Here is a 16,976-nt window from a genome sequence, read left to right on the forward strand (position 1 = left end):
GATTTACTCCTCCTTCTCCTGCTTCTGTTTCTTCCTAGTCTCTCCTCTTTGTCCTCCTCAATCTCTTCTTTAGCCTCCTCCTGTTACATCTTCTCCTACTCCTCTTCCTCCCAGCTGCCATGTTTGCTGTCCTCTTCATTCCCCTCCTCTCCTCTATCGTCTACTTCTTTTATTTCTCTTCCTCCTCTTCCTCGTCCTCCCTCTTCCTCCCTCTTCTCCTCAATCTCCTGCTCCCTGTCATTGTCCATATTGACCCAGAGTGGGTCCCTGTCTCCCCAGGTGTCTGCTGTCTCTCACAGCAGGGGGGACGCATCCAAAGACCCCAGCAAAGTGAGTCCCCCTCCATTCATACATCTATCCATACATACATACATATATCCATACATTCATACATACATCCATACATACATCTATCTATACATACATATATCCATGCATACATCTATCTATACATACATACATCTATACATACATACATATATCCATACATACATCTATCTATACATCCATCTATCCATACATATATCTATATATACATCCATCTATCCATATATTCATATGTCCATCTATTCATCTATCCATATATTCATATATTCATCTATCCATCTATCCATACATCCATCTATTCATCTATCCATATATCCATATATTCATATATCCATCTATCCATCTATCCATACATCCATATATCCGTATATTCATATATCCATCTATCCATACATATATCTATCCATACTTCCATCTATCCATACATCAATCTATTCATACATCCATCTATCCATCTATCTATATATCCATACTTCCATCTATCCATACATACATCTATCTATACATCCATCTATCCATACATCCATCTATCCATCTATCCATACATCCATATATTCATATGTCATCTATCCATACATCCATATATTCATATATACATACATCTATCTATCCATCTACCCTCCTCTCCACTACCTACACACACCTGACTCTCTATCCCTCTCTATCTCTACATATCACACATCTATCTCCACATCCCAGCATCTCTTTCTCTCTTTATCTCTCCCACTTTCTCTCTCTCTCTCTCTCTCTCTCTCTCTCTCTCTCTCTCTCTCTCTCTCTCTCTCTCTCTCTCTCTCTCTCTCTCTCTCATCCTTTCTTTATTTTCCACATTGTTGTCAGTGTTGTCTCTCAAGGTTTCTTTTCTATTCCATAGTTTGCAGGTATTTTTTTCCCCAGGTCAATGTTCACACATACATTTATATTCATGGTTCGTCCTCAGTTGCTGTGTCTCACGCCGAATAATGATTTTATATTATTTTTAACTGTGTAGCGTCACAATGCGCCATGAGATGAGACGGTGTATTCCATTCATATCAAACCCATACATACTGTACTTTCTCTTTCATGTGTTCCTTCCTTCCTTCATTCATTCATTCATTCATTCATTCATTCATTCATTCATTCATTCATTCATTCATTTCTACATGCATACAGTTTTGATTTGGTGTGTTTATTCTGCTATGTAAAGCGTCTTTGAGTATTTATAAAGGCGCTGTATAAGTCTGATGTATTCCATTCATGCATTCATGAATTTGCTCCTTTCATTCATTAACTCACTCACTCACTCACTCACTCACTCACTCACTCACTCACTCACTCACTCACTCACTCACTCACTCACTCACTCACTCACTCACTCACTCACTCACTCACTCACTCACTCACTCACTCACTCACTCACTCACTCACTCACTCACTCACTCACTCACTCACTCACTCACTCACTCACTCACTCACTCACTCACTCACTCACTCACTCACTCACTCACTCACTCACTCACTCACTCACTCACTCACTCACTCACTCACTCACTCACTCACTCACTCACTCACTCACTCACTCACTCACTCACTCACTCACTCACTCACTCACTCACTCACTCACTCACTCACTCACTCACTCACTCACTCACTCACTCACTCACTCACTCACTCACTCACTCACTCACTCACTCACTCACTCACTCACTCACTCACTCACTCACTCACCCACCCACCCACCCACCCACCCACCCACCCACCCACCCACCCACCCACCCACCCACCCACCCACCCACCCACCCACCCACCCACCCACTCACTCACTCACTCACTCACTCACTCACTCACTCACTCACTCACTCACTCACCCACCCACCCACCCACCCACCCACCCACCCACCCACCCACCCACCCACCCACCCACCCACCCACCCACCCACCCACCCACCCACCCACCCACCCACCCACCCACCCACTCACTCACTCACTCACTCACTCACCCACCCACCCACCCACCCACCCACCCACCCACCCACCCACCCACCCACCCACCCACCCACCCACTCACTCACTCACTCACTCACTCACCCACCCACCCACCCACCCACCCACTCACTCACTCACTCACTCACTCACTCACTCACTCACTCACTCACTCACTCACTCACTCACTCACTCACTCACTCACTCACTCACTCACTCACTCACTCACTCACTCACTCACTCACTCACTCACTCACCCACTCACTCACCCACCCACCCACCATCTCACCCATCTCTGGAGCCACTAGACTGGTCAGGAGATGGTGTGACTCACTATCCAGGGGACGATGTGTGAAAGAGGCCGGTGTTTTTCACGCTGAGTGACTGGATTTAAAAAAGAAAATAAAGGGCCGCCATTGCTTGAAATTGCGGTGAAAAGCTACACGGTACAAGATAACGAGGCATGATGTTTTCGCCTCTGTAAGATGAAAATCATTCGCAATGTGGTTTTTAATTTATTCATTCAGTAATGTATCATTACCCGTGGCGTGGGGGGGCCATGATCATGTGTAAAACCCACTGGACTGTTTCAAAACGAAAATTCCAATTCCTCTCAATTCCTGAAAATCTTTAAAAAAAAATGTGTTACAAAGTTTTCATCTGACAATACTGTATGAAAGAACATTATGGATTGATGGGTTGAATAGACTGGAGTTCTAATAGTATAATGAAAGTTTTCAAGCCCAGCCACGGTGCTATAAAACCAGACTACTGTAGACAAACCAACGGACAGCAATACTGTTTTCTCCCTATTCTGTGCCAGATTGGTGTGGCTGCTCCAATCAATGAGTGGTGATTATCATACGACAAGTCAGATTTAATTATGTATGATATGATGTGTCGTGCATCATGTACAAGTACACACCTCTACTTTACATCCTATTAGGGCTGAGCCCGAACGTTCGAACCTTCGTTCGTTACGTTGGCATTCGAATTCTAAATCAACATTTAAATTTTTTATAAAAAATATGAAAATGTATTATTATTATAATTTTTTTTTTATTATGGTTTTTCTTCACAGTTGCAGATAAAGATTTTGGTTCCCCTAATATTATAGTATTAAAAGAAACTGATGAGTTATATTCATTAAAGAAAGTTGATTTAGTTGGCTGGGGCTTCTCCCTGGGCTGGGTCTGGGGCTGGAAAGTTGATTTAATAAAAAAAAAGACTAATTTAATCAGATTAATCACTTTATTCAAATTGAGGATTTAGTTTGAGGATATTTATAATAAAAAAAAGTTATTTATTAAACGTTAATTTGTTTTCGATTTCTTTTAAATTATTATTAAAAATGAAGGTTCGTTAAAAAAAACTGACGAAGTTCGAATCCCAAAAACAGGCTTCATGGACAGCCTTACATTCTATACATGCTATACTAATATACAGATGCTTAGATAATGAACATTTTGGAAACATGTATTTTTCCTTGTTGTACTCCTTGCTGTTCGGCCAAGGTTTGAAGTCTTCAGATTAACAAGCGGTTCAGAATGATTGTGTCTGTTTGTTAGAGGGACACCAGCAGTGGATCAGCTTTAATCAATTAATCAATCAACACATTTTGGAACCAGGAACACATATAATGTACTGCCCTGTTTGTAGAAGTGTTTTACTTGTGGCTGTGGGATAGCCAGGCAGCGAAGGGAATAATTCATGAAAGAACAAAAAAAAATTGTGTGTGCTTACACCCACAAAAAACAGTGTGTCCAATACAAGGGAGAAATTGTGCTGGAAAATTGTATTTAATTTCTTGGCAAAAAAAAAAGATGTTCCACATATTCAAGGAAGTCATAAAATTGTTGAAAAGTTACATAAAATCCTTTTTAAAACAGACATATAAGGATTTCATGTTTAGTACTGTGGTTCTCCCAAGAGGCCAATAGCCCTTTGTCTAGCTGTTATAATGAACTTGTCCTCAGGCAGTGAATAGGTCATAATGAACTAGTCCTCAGGCAGTAAATAGGTCATAATGAACTGGTCCTCAGGCAGTAAATAGGTCATAATGAACTAGTCCTCAGGCAGTAAATAGGTCATAATGAACTAGTCCTCAGGCAGTAAATAGGTCATAATGAACTAGTCCTCAGGCAGTAAATAGGTCATAATGAACTAGTCCTCAGGCAGTAAATAGGTCATAATGAACTAGTCCTCAGGCAGTAAATAGGTCATAATGAACTAGTCCTCAGGCAGTAAATAGTGTCCTTGAAATGAGTCTGCTATGCTGTATATCATCCTACAGTATAAACTCTCTCTCTCTCTATCTCTATCTATCTCTATCTATATCTCTCTCTCTCTCTCTCTCTCCTCCTGTACACACAGCTTGTAGCCTCATTCACACTATATTTATGAAGTAAGCACTGGGGCCACAAACACACACGTAAACACAAATATATACACACACACACATGCTCGCACTCTCTCTCTCTCTCTCTCTCTCTCTCTCTCTCTCTCTCTCTCTCTCTCACACACAATATCTCTTTAAGTCTTTATCTCTCTCTCTCACACACACAATCTCTCACACACACAAACTCTCTCACACACACACACATGCTCTCTCTCACACACACACAATCTCTCTCACACACACGTACGCACGCCTCCTGCTGCGTTCTGTCCTTGTTGCAGCACTGCCTCTAACATTCTCAATCTCTCTAATTACACAAGAATAGTTATCCCAGAAGACTACGCTGTCAGGGCCCCTGAGCTGTAGCCTGTGTGTGTGTGTGTGTGTGTGTGTGCGTGTGTGTGTGTGTGTGCGTGTGTGTGTGTGTGTGTGTGTGTGTGTGTGTGTGTGTGTGTGTGTGCGTGTGCGTGCGCGTGTGTGTGTGTGGGGGGCGGGGGCACACAAATGGCTGTGTCTCTGTGGTGCCGATCTGTGTATGTCTGTGTTATTTCTCTGTCTGATCTACGTTTGGTCGTTAACTGCGTTAACTATGGGGTTTGTTGAAGTACGATATGTTGCTAACTGTTGTTCTACTGTCACAGAGTCATGGTGATGTAGTGTTATTAAATCTTGTACTAATACTAGGGCTGACCTTCGATATTTTTTTTGGAATTCGAAGCTTCGGGGCCGAGATTCGATTTAAATTCGAAGCTTCGAAATAAAAATAAATATACATTTTTTTAATGATTTTCTTTTCTTTTAAATTTTTTTTTATGTTGTGGGACTTGTACAGCACTTTGTTCAACTTTGTCAATGCTGTAAAGTTTAAACCTTTTTAAATCTTAGACAAACAAAACACTTTGCTTTCATGAAATATTGTAAGCCGTCATTTGTTATAAAAGCAGCACAATGAACACAAATCTGTCAGTGCCGAGTCCAACCTCATCTTAAATAACAAACAGCATTGCTTGTTGTAATTAACAAAGAGAGACAGAGTTGATTTAGCAAAAAAAAAAAATTAAAGAAATATTCACACATATATATATTTTCATATTCGAATCCCATGCCCATCGAACGAAGCTTCGAAGTATTTAAGACAGCCCTAACTAATACACACCACATCCACAAAGGGAGGCAAGCCATCCTTACACATAACCCTTACAAAAACCTGTCATGGTAGTTTGAGGGTCATATCAGTTTTACCATCATACCAGCCATTGTATAAATAATCTACTATGATACTGCCATGGTAAATGTCATGCATCACCATGGTACCGATGTTGTACTTGAATAATACCATGATATAATCTAATTTAAACTATTACACTGATGGTAATATTATGGTATTTCCATCTTTTTTTGGTCACTACCATCATGGAAATACCATGATGCTTTTTTTGTATTGTAAATGATAATAATAATAACGTTATTTGTATAGCACCTTTCATACAAGTGCTTCACAGCAGGCACAAAATGAGCACATAAAGTGCAGACGTATAAATATCACAGTTTTTCACATTAGGCTCAACATTTTGCTTTAGCGATTTACCAATCACAGGGACTTGAACCTACAGGGCCTTGAACAATTGTAGCTTACCACCACCGGTATGACTGTGTATGAACGAATAATGGACTCTGTGAAGCGCTCAGAGTCAGAGAAGAGCGCTATATAAATCCAATCCATTATTATTATTATTATTATTATTATTATGAACCCTATTATCTATGTGTTGCTTTAGTGATCTATTGATCACAGGACTTGAAACCACTATTTGTTGCTTTAGTGATCTATTGTCCTATCACTGTCTTATTGATGTGATAAGACACACAAACTAAAATGCAAATGTTAATATTCACTAAACATCAAAACACATCTTAATTGTTCACTTTTGTTCACTTATCTTTAGCATGTTTGTGTATACAAAAATCTGCAATTTGTGTAAACAATGATGTGCTATACATCCTAATCACATCTCACAAGCCAATGTATATGATTAAAGTCCATTTAATGCTTGATTTAGGGCAGGCTAGGCTTTACGGTAGGCTAGGCCAGTGTTTCTCAAAGTGGGGGGCGCGCCCCCCAGGGGGGGCGCAGAGGCATGACAGGGGGGGCCTTGAGATTTATTTTAAAAAAAAAAATTATCTGTTGCAGCTGCACTGTTCTCCATGAAAATACCATTTCTCAAAATCTGAAAATCATTATTTAATAAAACACAGAAAAGGATCACCAAGTTACTCTGGATAAAAAAAACCTTTACAGACAACATTGAGACAAAGCTTCCTGACACATCTCCATCCAAACTCTTGGAAGAACTCTTTGAAATCTCATCTGATACCACCTAGAGAGCTAGTTTCAGAGTGTGGTGCTGAGCACCAAGTATCTCATCTCATGGCCCACCAAGTATCTCATGATGCAGCAGTTAAGGTGTTGATACCATTCAGCACCACATACAGTATCTGTGTGAAGCTGGCTTTTCATCCATGACAGTTCTGAAAACAAAATATAGGGCCAAGTTGAAAGGTCACGATATTGGTGTTATTTCAATAAATTTAAACATGGCCCATTTCATGACTATTTTGTTGGGGGGGGGGGGGGGGGGGGCCCAAAATATTTTGGTCCACCAAAGGGGGGCCTGACAGAAAAAGTTTGAGAAGCACTGGGCTAGGCTAACATGGTAGGCTAACACGGTAGGCTAGGCTAACCCTGTAGGCTAGGCTAACACCATGTGTGTTGCGCTGCATGTTGCTCTTTAAAAGCACCTGAGTTCCTCCTGTAGCTTCTGCTCTTCTTTCCTCCTCATCTGGACCCACTACTACGCATCTAAATACCTTTTCAAATGTTCTCAAAATATTAGGTGCTCTTGATTTTTCTTACATTTCTTACAATGATGCTACCGGCAAAAGATATACACCCGTTCCTGGTTCAAAACAAGTGAAATCAAGAGCACCTAAAACGCAGCATTTGAAACATTTGAAATCACGTCTGGATGTATTTTCCTCCCTCTGTGTTTGTCTCCTCTATCTATCTAACCCTCACCCTGCGGTTGTCCCTGTCCTCTCTCTTCTCTCTGCTGCCGTGCTGCTGTGTCCGTATAGGTTCAGATAGTCGCCAAAAAGCTGGACTTCAGTCACATCACGTCGCGCTTGGGCTCCAAGGACAATATGAAGCATGTTCCTGGTGGGGGGAACGTAAGTACTGCACCTGCCAGTCTGTGGCTAGTGCTACACAGCTCATCTGTGGCTACACAGCTCATCTGTGGCTACACAGCTCGTTTGGCTACACAGCTCGTTTGGCTACACAGCTTGTATGTAGCTACACAGCTTGTATGTAGCTACAAGCTACACAGCTTGTATGTAGCTACACAGCTTGTATGTAGCTACACAGCTTGTATGTAGCTACACAGCTTGTATGTGGCTACACAGCTTGTATGAAGCTACACAGCTTGTATGTAGCTACACATCTCGTCTGTGGCTACAGCAGCTTGTATGTGGCTACAGCAGTTTGTATGTGGCTACACAGCTTGTATGTAGCTACACAGCTTGTATGTACTAGCTACACAGCTTGTATGTAGCTACACAGCTTGTATGTGGCTACACAGTTTGTCTGTGGCTACACAGCTTGTCTGTGGCTACACAGCTTGTATGTAGCTACACATCTCGTCTGTGGCTACACATCTCGTCTGTGGCTACACAGCTTGTATGTGGCTACACAGCTTGTCTGTGGCTACAGCAGTTTGTCTGTGGCTACACATCTCGTCTGTGGCTACAGCAGTTTGTCTGTGGCTACACATCTCGTCTGTGGCTACAGCAGTTTGTCTGTGGCTACACATCTCGTCTGTGGCTACAGCAGTTTGTCTGTGGCTACACATCTCGTCTGTGTCTACAGCAGTTCCTATGCAGTGCACTGGGGCGACTTGGTTCAAAACACAGATGTGTTCAGTGTCCAAAACACTGGCACTTTAAAGGCCCAATCCGTGATCGCAGCCTGGCCCACTACTCCTGCATGCACTGTACTGTGCAGGCTTAGAATCATATTTCACCCTGTAAGCACCTGCTATTGAATATGAACGTGGCTCACTGCAGAGTTAGAACTCCAAAGAGTTAAGTTTACAGGAATTAATACAAATAATCTTATTTTCAAATTGAAGATGTGCATTTTGGTAATAATACAGCGGGTGCAGCTCAGGGCCCCGTTCCCCGTACCTGGATAACTGAGTTAGCCGGATAACTTTCGGTTAAGTCTGACTTAAGCCGGACTTTCCGGCTCCCCGTACCTGGATTGTCCAAATCACCATGACAACAGATCCAAAAGTTTGAGCCTGGTCGAAAGCAGGGTTTAAGTTCAAGTTAGCCGGATGAAGCACAGCCACGCCCCCGCAAAGAAAGTGACAGCGCGTTTCCTGAAATTATTCCCACAGTCTAGGATCTGCTTTATACCATTCTGAATTACGTTTTTGTGCTCCATTCTTCCAGAGGGGGCTTTTGAAATGTAAAATAGACCCAAAAATGCTGATACTAAATTCACTTTGTCCTAAATAATGCACGTTATATATACCGTGGCGCTCGCTCGGTGCGATGTACACATTATGTGGTTATTTTAATTGTAACGGGATTAAGATGTCTGATGAGATGCGCTGTTTGACGGATTTGAGAAATTGAATGAGCCGTTGACGTCACATTAATGAATGAGGATAAAGAGAAAAAACTTCATTCAAAATAAAGAATATTCTAAACACGGGTCTCTCGTTCATTAATGTATAAACAATGAATTTATCCCATCTGGCACAGTGGCGCAGCGGTAGTGCTCAATCCTGCCAACCCAGCGACCGGTGTTCGAATCCCCGTGTTTCCAATATAATTTTTTGGAATATAATATTAATGATTATACGCCAAAGTAGCCTAGTTGTAACTTAAAATATTATAAATCTACATGCATTGAGGATGTCATTCTTTATATAGCTCTCAACGTGCACCAAATTGAATTATTCCTACATCGCAAAAGGAAGGAAAAGACCGGATTTCGAACCCCGGTCGTCTGCGTGAAAGTCAAAAGAAGAACCCGTTAGACCACAGTGGAGATAAGTAAAAGATCGACCATACATCAATCAATGGGAAGAGAGCCGTATCGTTATTCTGTATAACAGTTCAACTAATTATTTTCGCTAGCAAGATCTCATTTGATTATTCAATCCAGCAGGCAAGTTTAAAGAAATATAATCTGATTGATTGAGGTAATGAGGGACTTAAAATTAGCCTATAGATAAGATAACGCATTTAACTTGTCGGCGAGGCGATTGAGCCGTACTGCAATATGTTACTAAAGTTTTAAATCAATTAATCAATCAATGCCGCTAGAGAATCAGGATCTCTGCTCTCGACACTTGCTGCCTTCTCGGCTGAGGCGGGCACGCGCACTTATCCTGGGTCTCAAGTCTGGCTTGAGTTAACGAGACTGAATCCACCTTCGAGGAACAGGAAAATCCCGGCTTCAAACATCGGGTTAACTGAATCTGGATAATGACATCTTGATCGACTTAGTTGAACCAGGTACGGGGAACGGGGCCCAGGTCACATTGATCAAACCTCAAAGGAAGATTAAAAGAAAGGAAAGAAAACAACATTGTTTTTTACATTTACATAAGTCAGCAATAATGTACGGTATGTGTCTTTATTTGCTTTGATATGTGGAAAAAAAAAAGAGGGACATTTAGCAGAAATGGCAGATTAAAGGCGGCTGGGTAGCGCATTGGACTAAACACTCTGGAATCGAATCCAGCTGTCAGCGGTACCTCCGGCTTGGTCAGTCGTCCCTACTAACACAATTGGCAGTGTTAGCGGGTGGGAAGCCGGTGGGGTATATGAGTCCTGGCAATGCGCGCAACGACCAGGAAGGGAATTGGCATAATGACTCAATTGGGATGGGTGAAAAACACAGAAAGCCCAAAAAAAATCAATGGCAGATTAAACATGTTAGTAGTCAAGTCAAGAAGGCCTCTGAAACAGGTCTACCTTCTATATCCATTTGGACCCTTGGCAGTAGAGGATGTGGTGTGGTATTGGCCACAATATTATCTCAAACCCAGTCTCCCTTTTCTTGATCCTCCAATCACAACTGTTTGTCTGAGGGAAGCAACAGATTGGTGGATCAAGAAAAGAGGGTGAGGTTTGTGATCGGACAGCGTGCATAGTAGTATTACCAGTACTCTTTCCCAAGCCTCCTTCTACGATCCCTCGCTTCCTTAGATCCTCCATGTTCCATCTTGTCACTAACTCACTAAACACCAATCAAACGCCAGCTTTGCCTTGACCAGTGCACACAATTTTGCACACACACACAACAATTGCACATTGGTATGAGGTGCCTTGATTATGAGGCCAGATCTTCTAATATTCTTTATAATAAATGTGGACGTGTCAAGCTTGGCCACGACGCTTCAGTTGTTCTTTGCTATAGTTCCAGTTTCCTACTTATAGTCAGTGGCCAGTTTATTACACCGCCCTGTCACCAGAATGGATCCCTCCGACATCCATGTAGCCGTGGTTTTACTACACTATATAAATAAGTAAAGACAGGATTCGGTTGAATGGGCAAAATGACCCGAGTGACGTTGTTTATGCCGGTGTTCTCATAGTGCAAGGCATGCAGGTGGTGCCAGTGTCTCACTGTCCTGGGCGGCTCTCATGGCCTAAAGAAGGTTAGAGAAGTCGCCGGTTTAAATCCTCGGATGAGGAAAATCGCGGCGGGGGAAGTGGATGAATAACACTCTCTTGACCTGCTCTTTAGCAAGGCACTGCACCTCCAGCTGCTCCAGGACATTGCACGTTCCCCTACGAGGCTTCTGGTGAATCTCAGCACGGTTCCTCAACATGTATGATGATGATGATGATGATCAAGCCTTGTTGAATGTTTGTCCGCAGGTGCAGATACTCAACAAGAAGGTGGACGTCAGCAAAGTGACGTCAAAGTGCGGCTCAAAGATCAACCTGAAACACAAGCCCGGTGAGGAGCTGCGGGGAAATGTAGTTTTATTGTCTTGTTTACATGCTGTGTATAGGGAGGTGTAGTCTGACGTCACTTTAGTTTTCCCGCGCGGTCCGCCCGTTTAGGGATTTATCATTGGGAAAATGTATTACCGGCTATTGTAAGAATTCTGCCTCGTGAACATTGGCAAGCTTTCCATTTTTTGCACAAAATGAGTTCCCTTCTATCACTAACATTATCGTTTAAGCATTTTTGGTTGAAATAAAATCATACGTAATTATTTTTACGATTAATTGCGAATTGTTTGATGTTGAGCTATAGATTGTGGATGAATACACACAGAAAGGTGCACCATGCCAATGTTGTTTGTTTTAAACGAGACGATTTTTGGAAATGTGTCCATTGGAAATACATTGCAATTTCAAGCGAGGTGGACCGGCCGGAAACCGCAATGACGTAGCCACACTACACCTCCCTATTACTCATCGTGCTCTCTCTTGACCGGCATCCTCCATGATGCCTTGTTTTACCTAAAAGGGACAGTTCTGGTGTTTGGAACATGACGTTGATGTTTTTTTTTTTTTTTACCGATGACGTTGTTGACTGGTTCTCTCGCAGCACAATCCATGCTAGCTCCAGCTAGTTAGCCGCAAACCAATGCAAAGTCAATAGGGTCAAGTCTGTAGAAGCTGACTGGGGACGACAGGAATCTACTCCACCGGGCGTGCACTCAAAGTAGATTTATTGTCGGACTCTACCGATCAACCATTTGTACAGTAAGTAGCTAGAATAAGGCTAGGGTTCCAAAAGACGATTTCTTTAAGAACTGGCTAAAGATAGATTTTTCCATTGGCACTATGTGTGTCTGTGCGTGTGTGTGTGTGTGTGTGTGTGTGTGTGTGTGTGTGTGTATGTGTGTGTGTGTGTGTGTGTGTGTGTGTGTGTGTGTGTGTCTCTCTCTCTCTTTGTGGATCCTTGTCTACTAGGTATCGTCTCACACTAACCACACCTGTGTCCACTAGGTGGCGGCGATGTGAAGGTCGAGAGCCAGAAAGCGAACCTTAAGGACAAAGCTCAGTCCAAAATAGGTTCCGTGGACGACCAGAACCACGCGCCGGGCGGCGACAGCATCAAGGTACGATCAGAACACATCTTTCAGGCGTACAGTTGTACTGTAATTGGACTCATATCACTATTGTAGGGCTGACCCCTATTAGTCGATTAGTCGACTAATCGGTCGAAAGGAGCCGTAGTCGACTAGCCAACCTCTTAGTCTAATGCACATAAAAAAATTTAAATAAATTATTATTATAATTTTTTTGTATCATTCTTTCCAAAAGAAAAGAGGCCTAGAAGCGTGGCTAACGCTAATGGCACGCATACCAGAGGCTAACTGCCTAAGAAAACAGGCACAGAGGCACTGAAAGAGGATTTCACCCATCTAATGAACACACTAGACTAGACAAATATCAAGATGTATCCATCAGTGGACCAATTGCATGCTTTTGCAGAGGACAAGAAGCCTTCAGTCGACTCCTTCAGACATTAAGCACCCCCCACAGCCCAAATGGAATGATAAAAAAAAAAAAAATTATAATATTAGACTTTTTTTTTTGTCGACCAATAGTCGACTAACGGCACATTTTTGCCAATCATAGTCGACCATCCAAATCCTTAGTCGGGGACAGCCCTACACTATACACAAAAAAAAATTGGGTTACGTTTAAAGAAAATCATCTAGACTTCATTTTACCAGTGAGTTCCATTGAGATTCAAAAACTCTTCCAAGGGAGGACATTTTTTTTTACATGAATTGAACGTTTACACGGTTCTCTGGGGTGAGCAGGGTTCCAGGCCCAAGGGCTTGTGGAAATAACTTCAAACACCAATGTATAACTTCTTCACAAATACATGGATGTCAAGCTGAAAATGTGTTTTTTTCTTTTCTTAATTCCTGAAAATGAGGATTCAATTCTCTGGTTTCTTTTAAAGTCGTTCTCAACCATTTTGGTCCGTAGCCTCTAAGAACAGAGGAACGGAGGTCTGTTCACTAGTGCTGTACTGTAGTTCAATGCAGAGAGAACAAGAGAGAGAGAGAGACTAGTGCAGTAGTTGAACGCAGACGGAGATGAGGGAGGTCGGTGGAGAGATGGAAAGATAGAGAAAGGACACTGAACATATCAAAGCAGGTTCCCACAGGACATGGAATTCCTGGAATATCATGGCATTTTCATGGCTTTCCTCCAGACACAGAGTCAGGGACTCTGAGAGCTGCTCTCTGGTTAAGTCACAGAATATCAGGCACTTTTATAAATGAATCCCTTTACAGGAAAGATAAGATATGATCCCCTTGGGGAAATGTGGGCAGCACGGGGATGGGGGAGGTACTACAGGTCTTGGCACGTTAATAGTAGAAATACATAAATATAAGCCAATACAATTATAGTAAAGATAAAAAGAAACAGTTTAAACAATATAATTAACTTAGTAAACAGTAAATAAGAGCAAGAGCAAAGACTTAGACGCTGGCTACTACAGACTGGTGAAACAACTGCAGCAGTCTATTGCACACATTGAAGGACCTGAGTCTCCCCAGGAAGAACAGCCTGCTCTATCCCTTCCTATAGAGGGCCTCTATGTTTCTCCTGCCAAAACATGTATATTAGGTCACCGACATGCCCTGTCCTGGACATGGAAATTCACTGGGAAAATCTGGGGAATTTAATATTCTTTCCTCAGGGTTTGAACAGTGCGCATAGGCTGGTTGGGGGCGAAAGAAGAGACTGCCGAACTGATGGCAATCTAGCAGTAGAGACTTAAAGGTAGAACCTGTAATGCCCGTCAAACAGTGACCTCTTGGTATTGGTATTGGCATTGCACCTTTTTTTCTTTTTTTTTATCCACTTTTTCTCCTCTTTCTATTTTTCTCCCATCCCAATTCCACTGTGCCAATTCTTCCCTCCCCTGTCTTGAACGTTGCTCGCATATGCCCCCCACTGGCCGGTTGTAGGGAGGATAGAAGCCTTGCATCACATGTCCCCTCCGATACATGTGGAGGCAGGCCTGTCACATCTTTTCACCTGCCAGCGCGGACTCTCTTTGGCGAGGTGTAACGTGTGGGAGGCTCACACTACCCCCGCCATTTCCTGTCTCTGCTGTGCAGGCGTCCCCCAACCGACTTGTAGGAGTCGCTGTCCACAACGTCCAGATTACCACCCATCGACTTCCACCCGCTAACTCTGCCAATTGAGTTAGTATGATGGCTGGCCCGAGCCGGAGGCAACGCCGACAGCCGGAGTCAAACCCAGTGTCTCATGCGTTGGTGACGAGCGCAATGTCCGCTGCGCCACCCAGCCGCCCCTGGCATTGCACTTTGTTTAGTAACTTATTATACTGTTGATTTCTCCAGACCTCTCCTGTCAGAGTCTGAGGTGTGGCCAGCGGCAGCAACCCCTCCCCTATACCCACTGAAATCCAACACACACATCAGACAACAACTAAATATTTAAACAAAGAGTAATACCAAGAGGGGCTTGCCTAGAGGTCATCGTTTGGCGACATTACAGATTCTACCTTTAAGAGAGCTGGATAATGATTGTGTGGGAGGGGCATGCAAATGCTGGAGGGAATCAGAAATCCCAGCCAATACCAAGCCGATCTGGTGTGACGTCACCTGTCCCCTCAGCCTATGGCGCTCCATCTGTGGGGGAAATAGCGTGAACCTCCGCACGCGTTACGTTCCCCCAGTGAGAGTCCTCGCTGTCAGGTGAAAAGAAGCAGCTGGCTGACTCCACATGTATCGGAGGAGGCATGTGGTGGTTCTACACCCTCCCCAGGCCAACAGTGGGGCAATGCGCACAACGACCAGGAAGGGAATTGGCATAATGACTAAATTGGGATGGGGGGGAAATACAGAAAGCCCAAAAATAAATAGAATATAAAAATAAAGATCTAAAGAGAGCATACATTATTTAAATAACACTTACAGCTACATACAACTGAGAGCGTGCACTCTTTATGTCAACAGAGCTATCTTTATTTAGTCTGTACTGCTGGTTTAGTTGTATGGAGTAGTGATAGAATCCAGTGGGATGTTTGTCCAACATTCAGCATGTTGTTTCATCATCCCTTCACAATCCCTTATTGTCAAATTGTGGTTTTAAAGCTGAAAGAGGTATGAGCCGCCTCTGCTTCTCTGGGTTCTAAATCTGAAAGAGTTTCAAGTTCAAGTTTCAAGTTGGCGGCTAGGTGGCGCAGTGGGCATGGAGCTCGCCACCAACGCAGGAGATGCTGCTACCAGCTTGGCTGGTCGTTCATACTAATACAATTGGCAGTATTAGGGGGTGGGAAGCTGGTGGGTGGGGATCGGACGTTGTGGACAGCGACTCCTACAGGTCGGTTGGTGCGCCTGCGCAGTAGAATCAGGAGGTGAAAAGATGCGACGGCTGCCTCCTCGTGTACCGGAGGGGACACGTGATGCAAGGCTTCGTCCACATTGCAGCCGACCTGTGGGAGGCATGGTCTAACAACGTTCGAGACAGGGGAGGGTAGAATTGGACAATACGAAATTGGGGAAAGGGAGAAAAATAGAAAAATGGGGAGAAAAAAGTAGATAAAAAAAAAAGTTCAAGTTTCAAGTCAAGTTTGTTTATTATTTGTCACAACAAAATACAGAATACTTTATGATGAGCCCCTGAGAGTGTGCTACATACAGTAAAAGAAAAAGTAATTAAGAAGTAAGTAAAAAGTAAGTAAGGGAATGTTCAGTCAAATACATATATCCAATATACAATACAGAGTAAAATCAGTAACAGTGAGGTACAATGCAGAAAGGAGATGAGGTACAAAACTTAGGGTAGGGTGCAAATGAGGTATGAATGTAGTGCACATCTCTTTAGTAATAGATAAATATAAAGTGTGTTAAAGTGAGTAAAGTGAGTGGTAAGGTGAGTGTTTGTTTAAAGTGAGTGTGTACATGTGGATGTGTGTGCAGTGAGTGTGTAGATGATGGGTTGTTGCATAGTGTCATTGTCATTGAGCATCCTGATGGCCTGGGGATAGAAGCTCCTTCTGAGTCTCTCTGTACTGGCCATGAGACTCCGGTAGCGCTTGCCTGACCGCAGCAGTTCAAAGAGGCAGTCGTTTGGGTGACTAGAGTCTTTGATTATTCTCTTAGCCTTGGCCCTGCAACGCTTGTTCTCGCCCATCCACCACAATCTCTACTTCTCTGGGTTTAAAGCAGAAAGATGTGAGCCGCCTCTACTT

General features: G+C 43.0%; 1 protein-coding gene across 1 annotated transcript in view; it reads left to right on the forward strand.

Moving 5' to 3' along the window:
* Window positions 1-16,976, forward strand: part of LOC311237745 (uncharacterized protein) — a 256,687-nt gene that overhangs the window by 238,330 nt on the left and 1,381 nt on the right. The window contains exons 12-14 of the mRNA XM_084325722.1: window positions 280-330; window positions 11,648-11,729; window positions 12,734-12,846. Coding sequence (XP_084181848.1) covers window positions 280-330; window positions 11,648-11,729; window positions 12,734-12,846 — 246 coding nt within the window. The remainder of the gene's footprint in view (window positions 1-279; window positions 331-11,647; window positions 11,730-12,733; window positions 12,847-16,976) is intronic.

The sequence above is a fragment of the Notolepis coatsorum genome (genome assembly GCF_963971535.1).
Source record: "Notolepis coatsorum genome assembly, chromosome: 12".
Lineage (NCBI taxonomy): Eukaryota > Metazoa > Chordata > Actinopteri > Aulopiformes > Paralepididae > Notolepis > Notolepis coatsorum.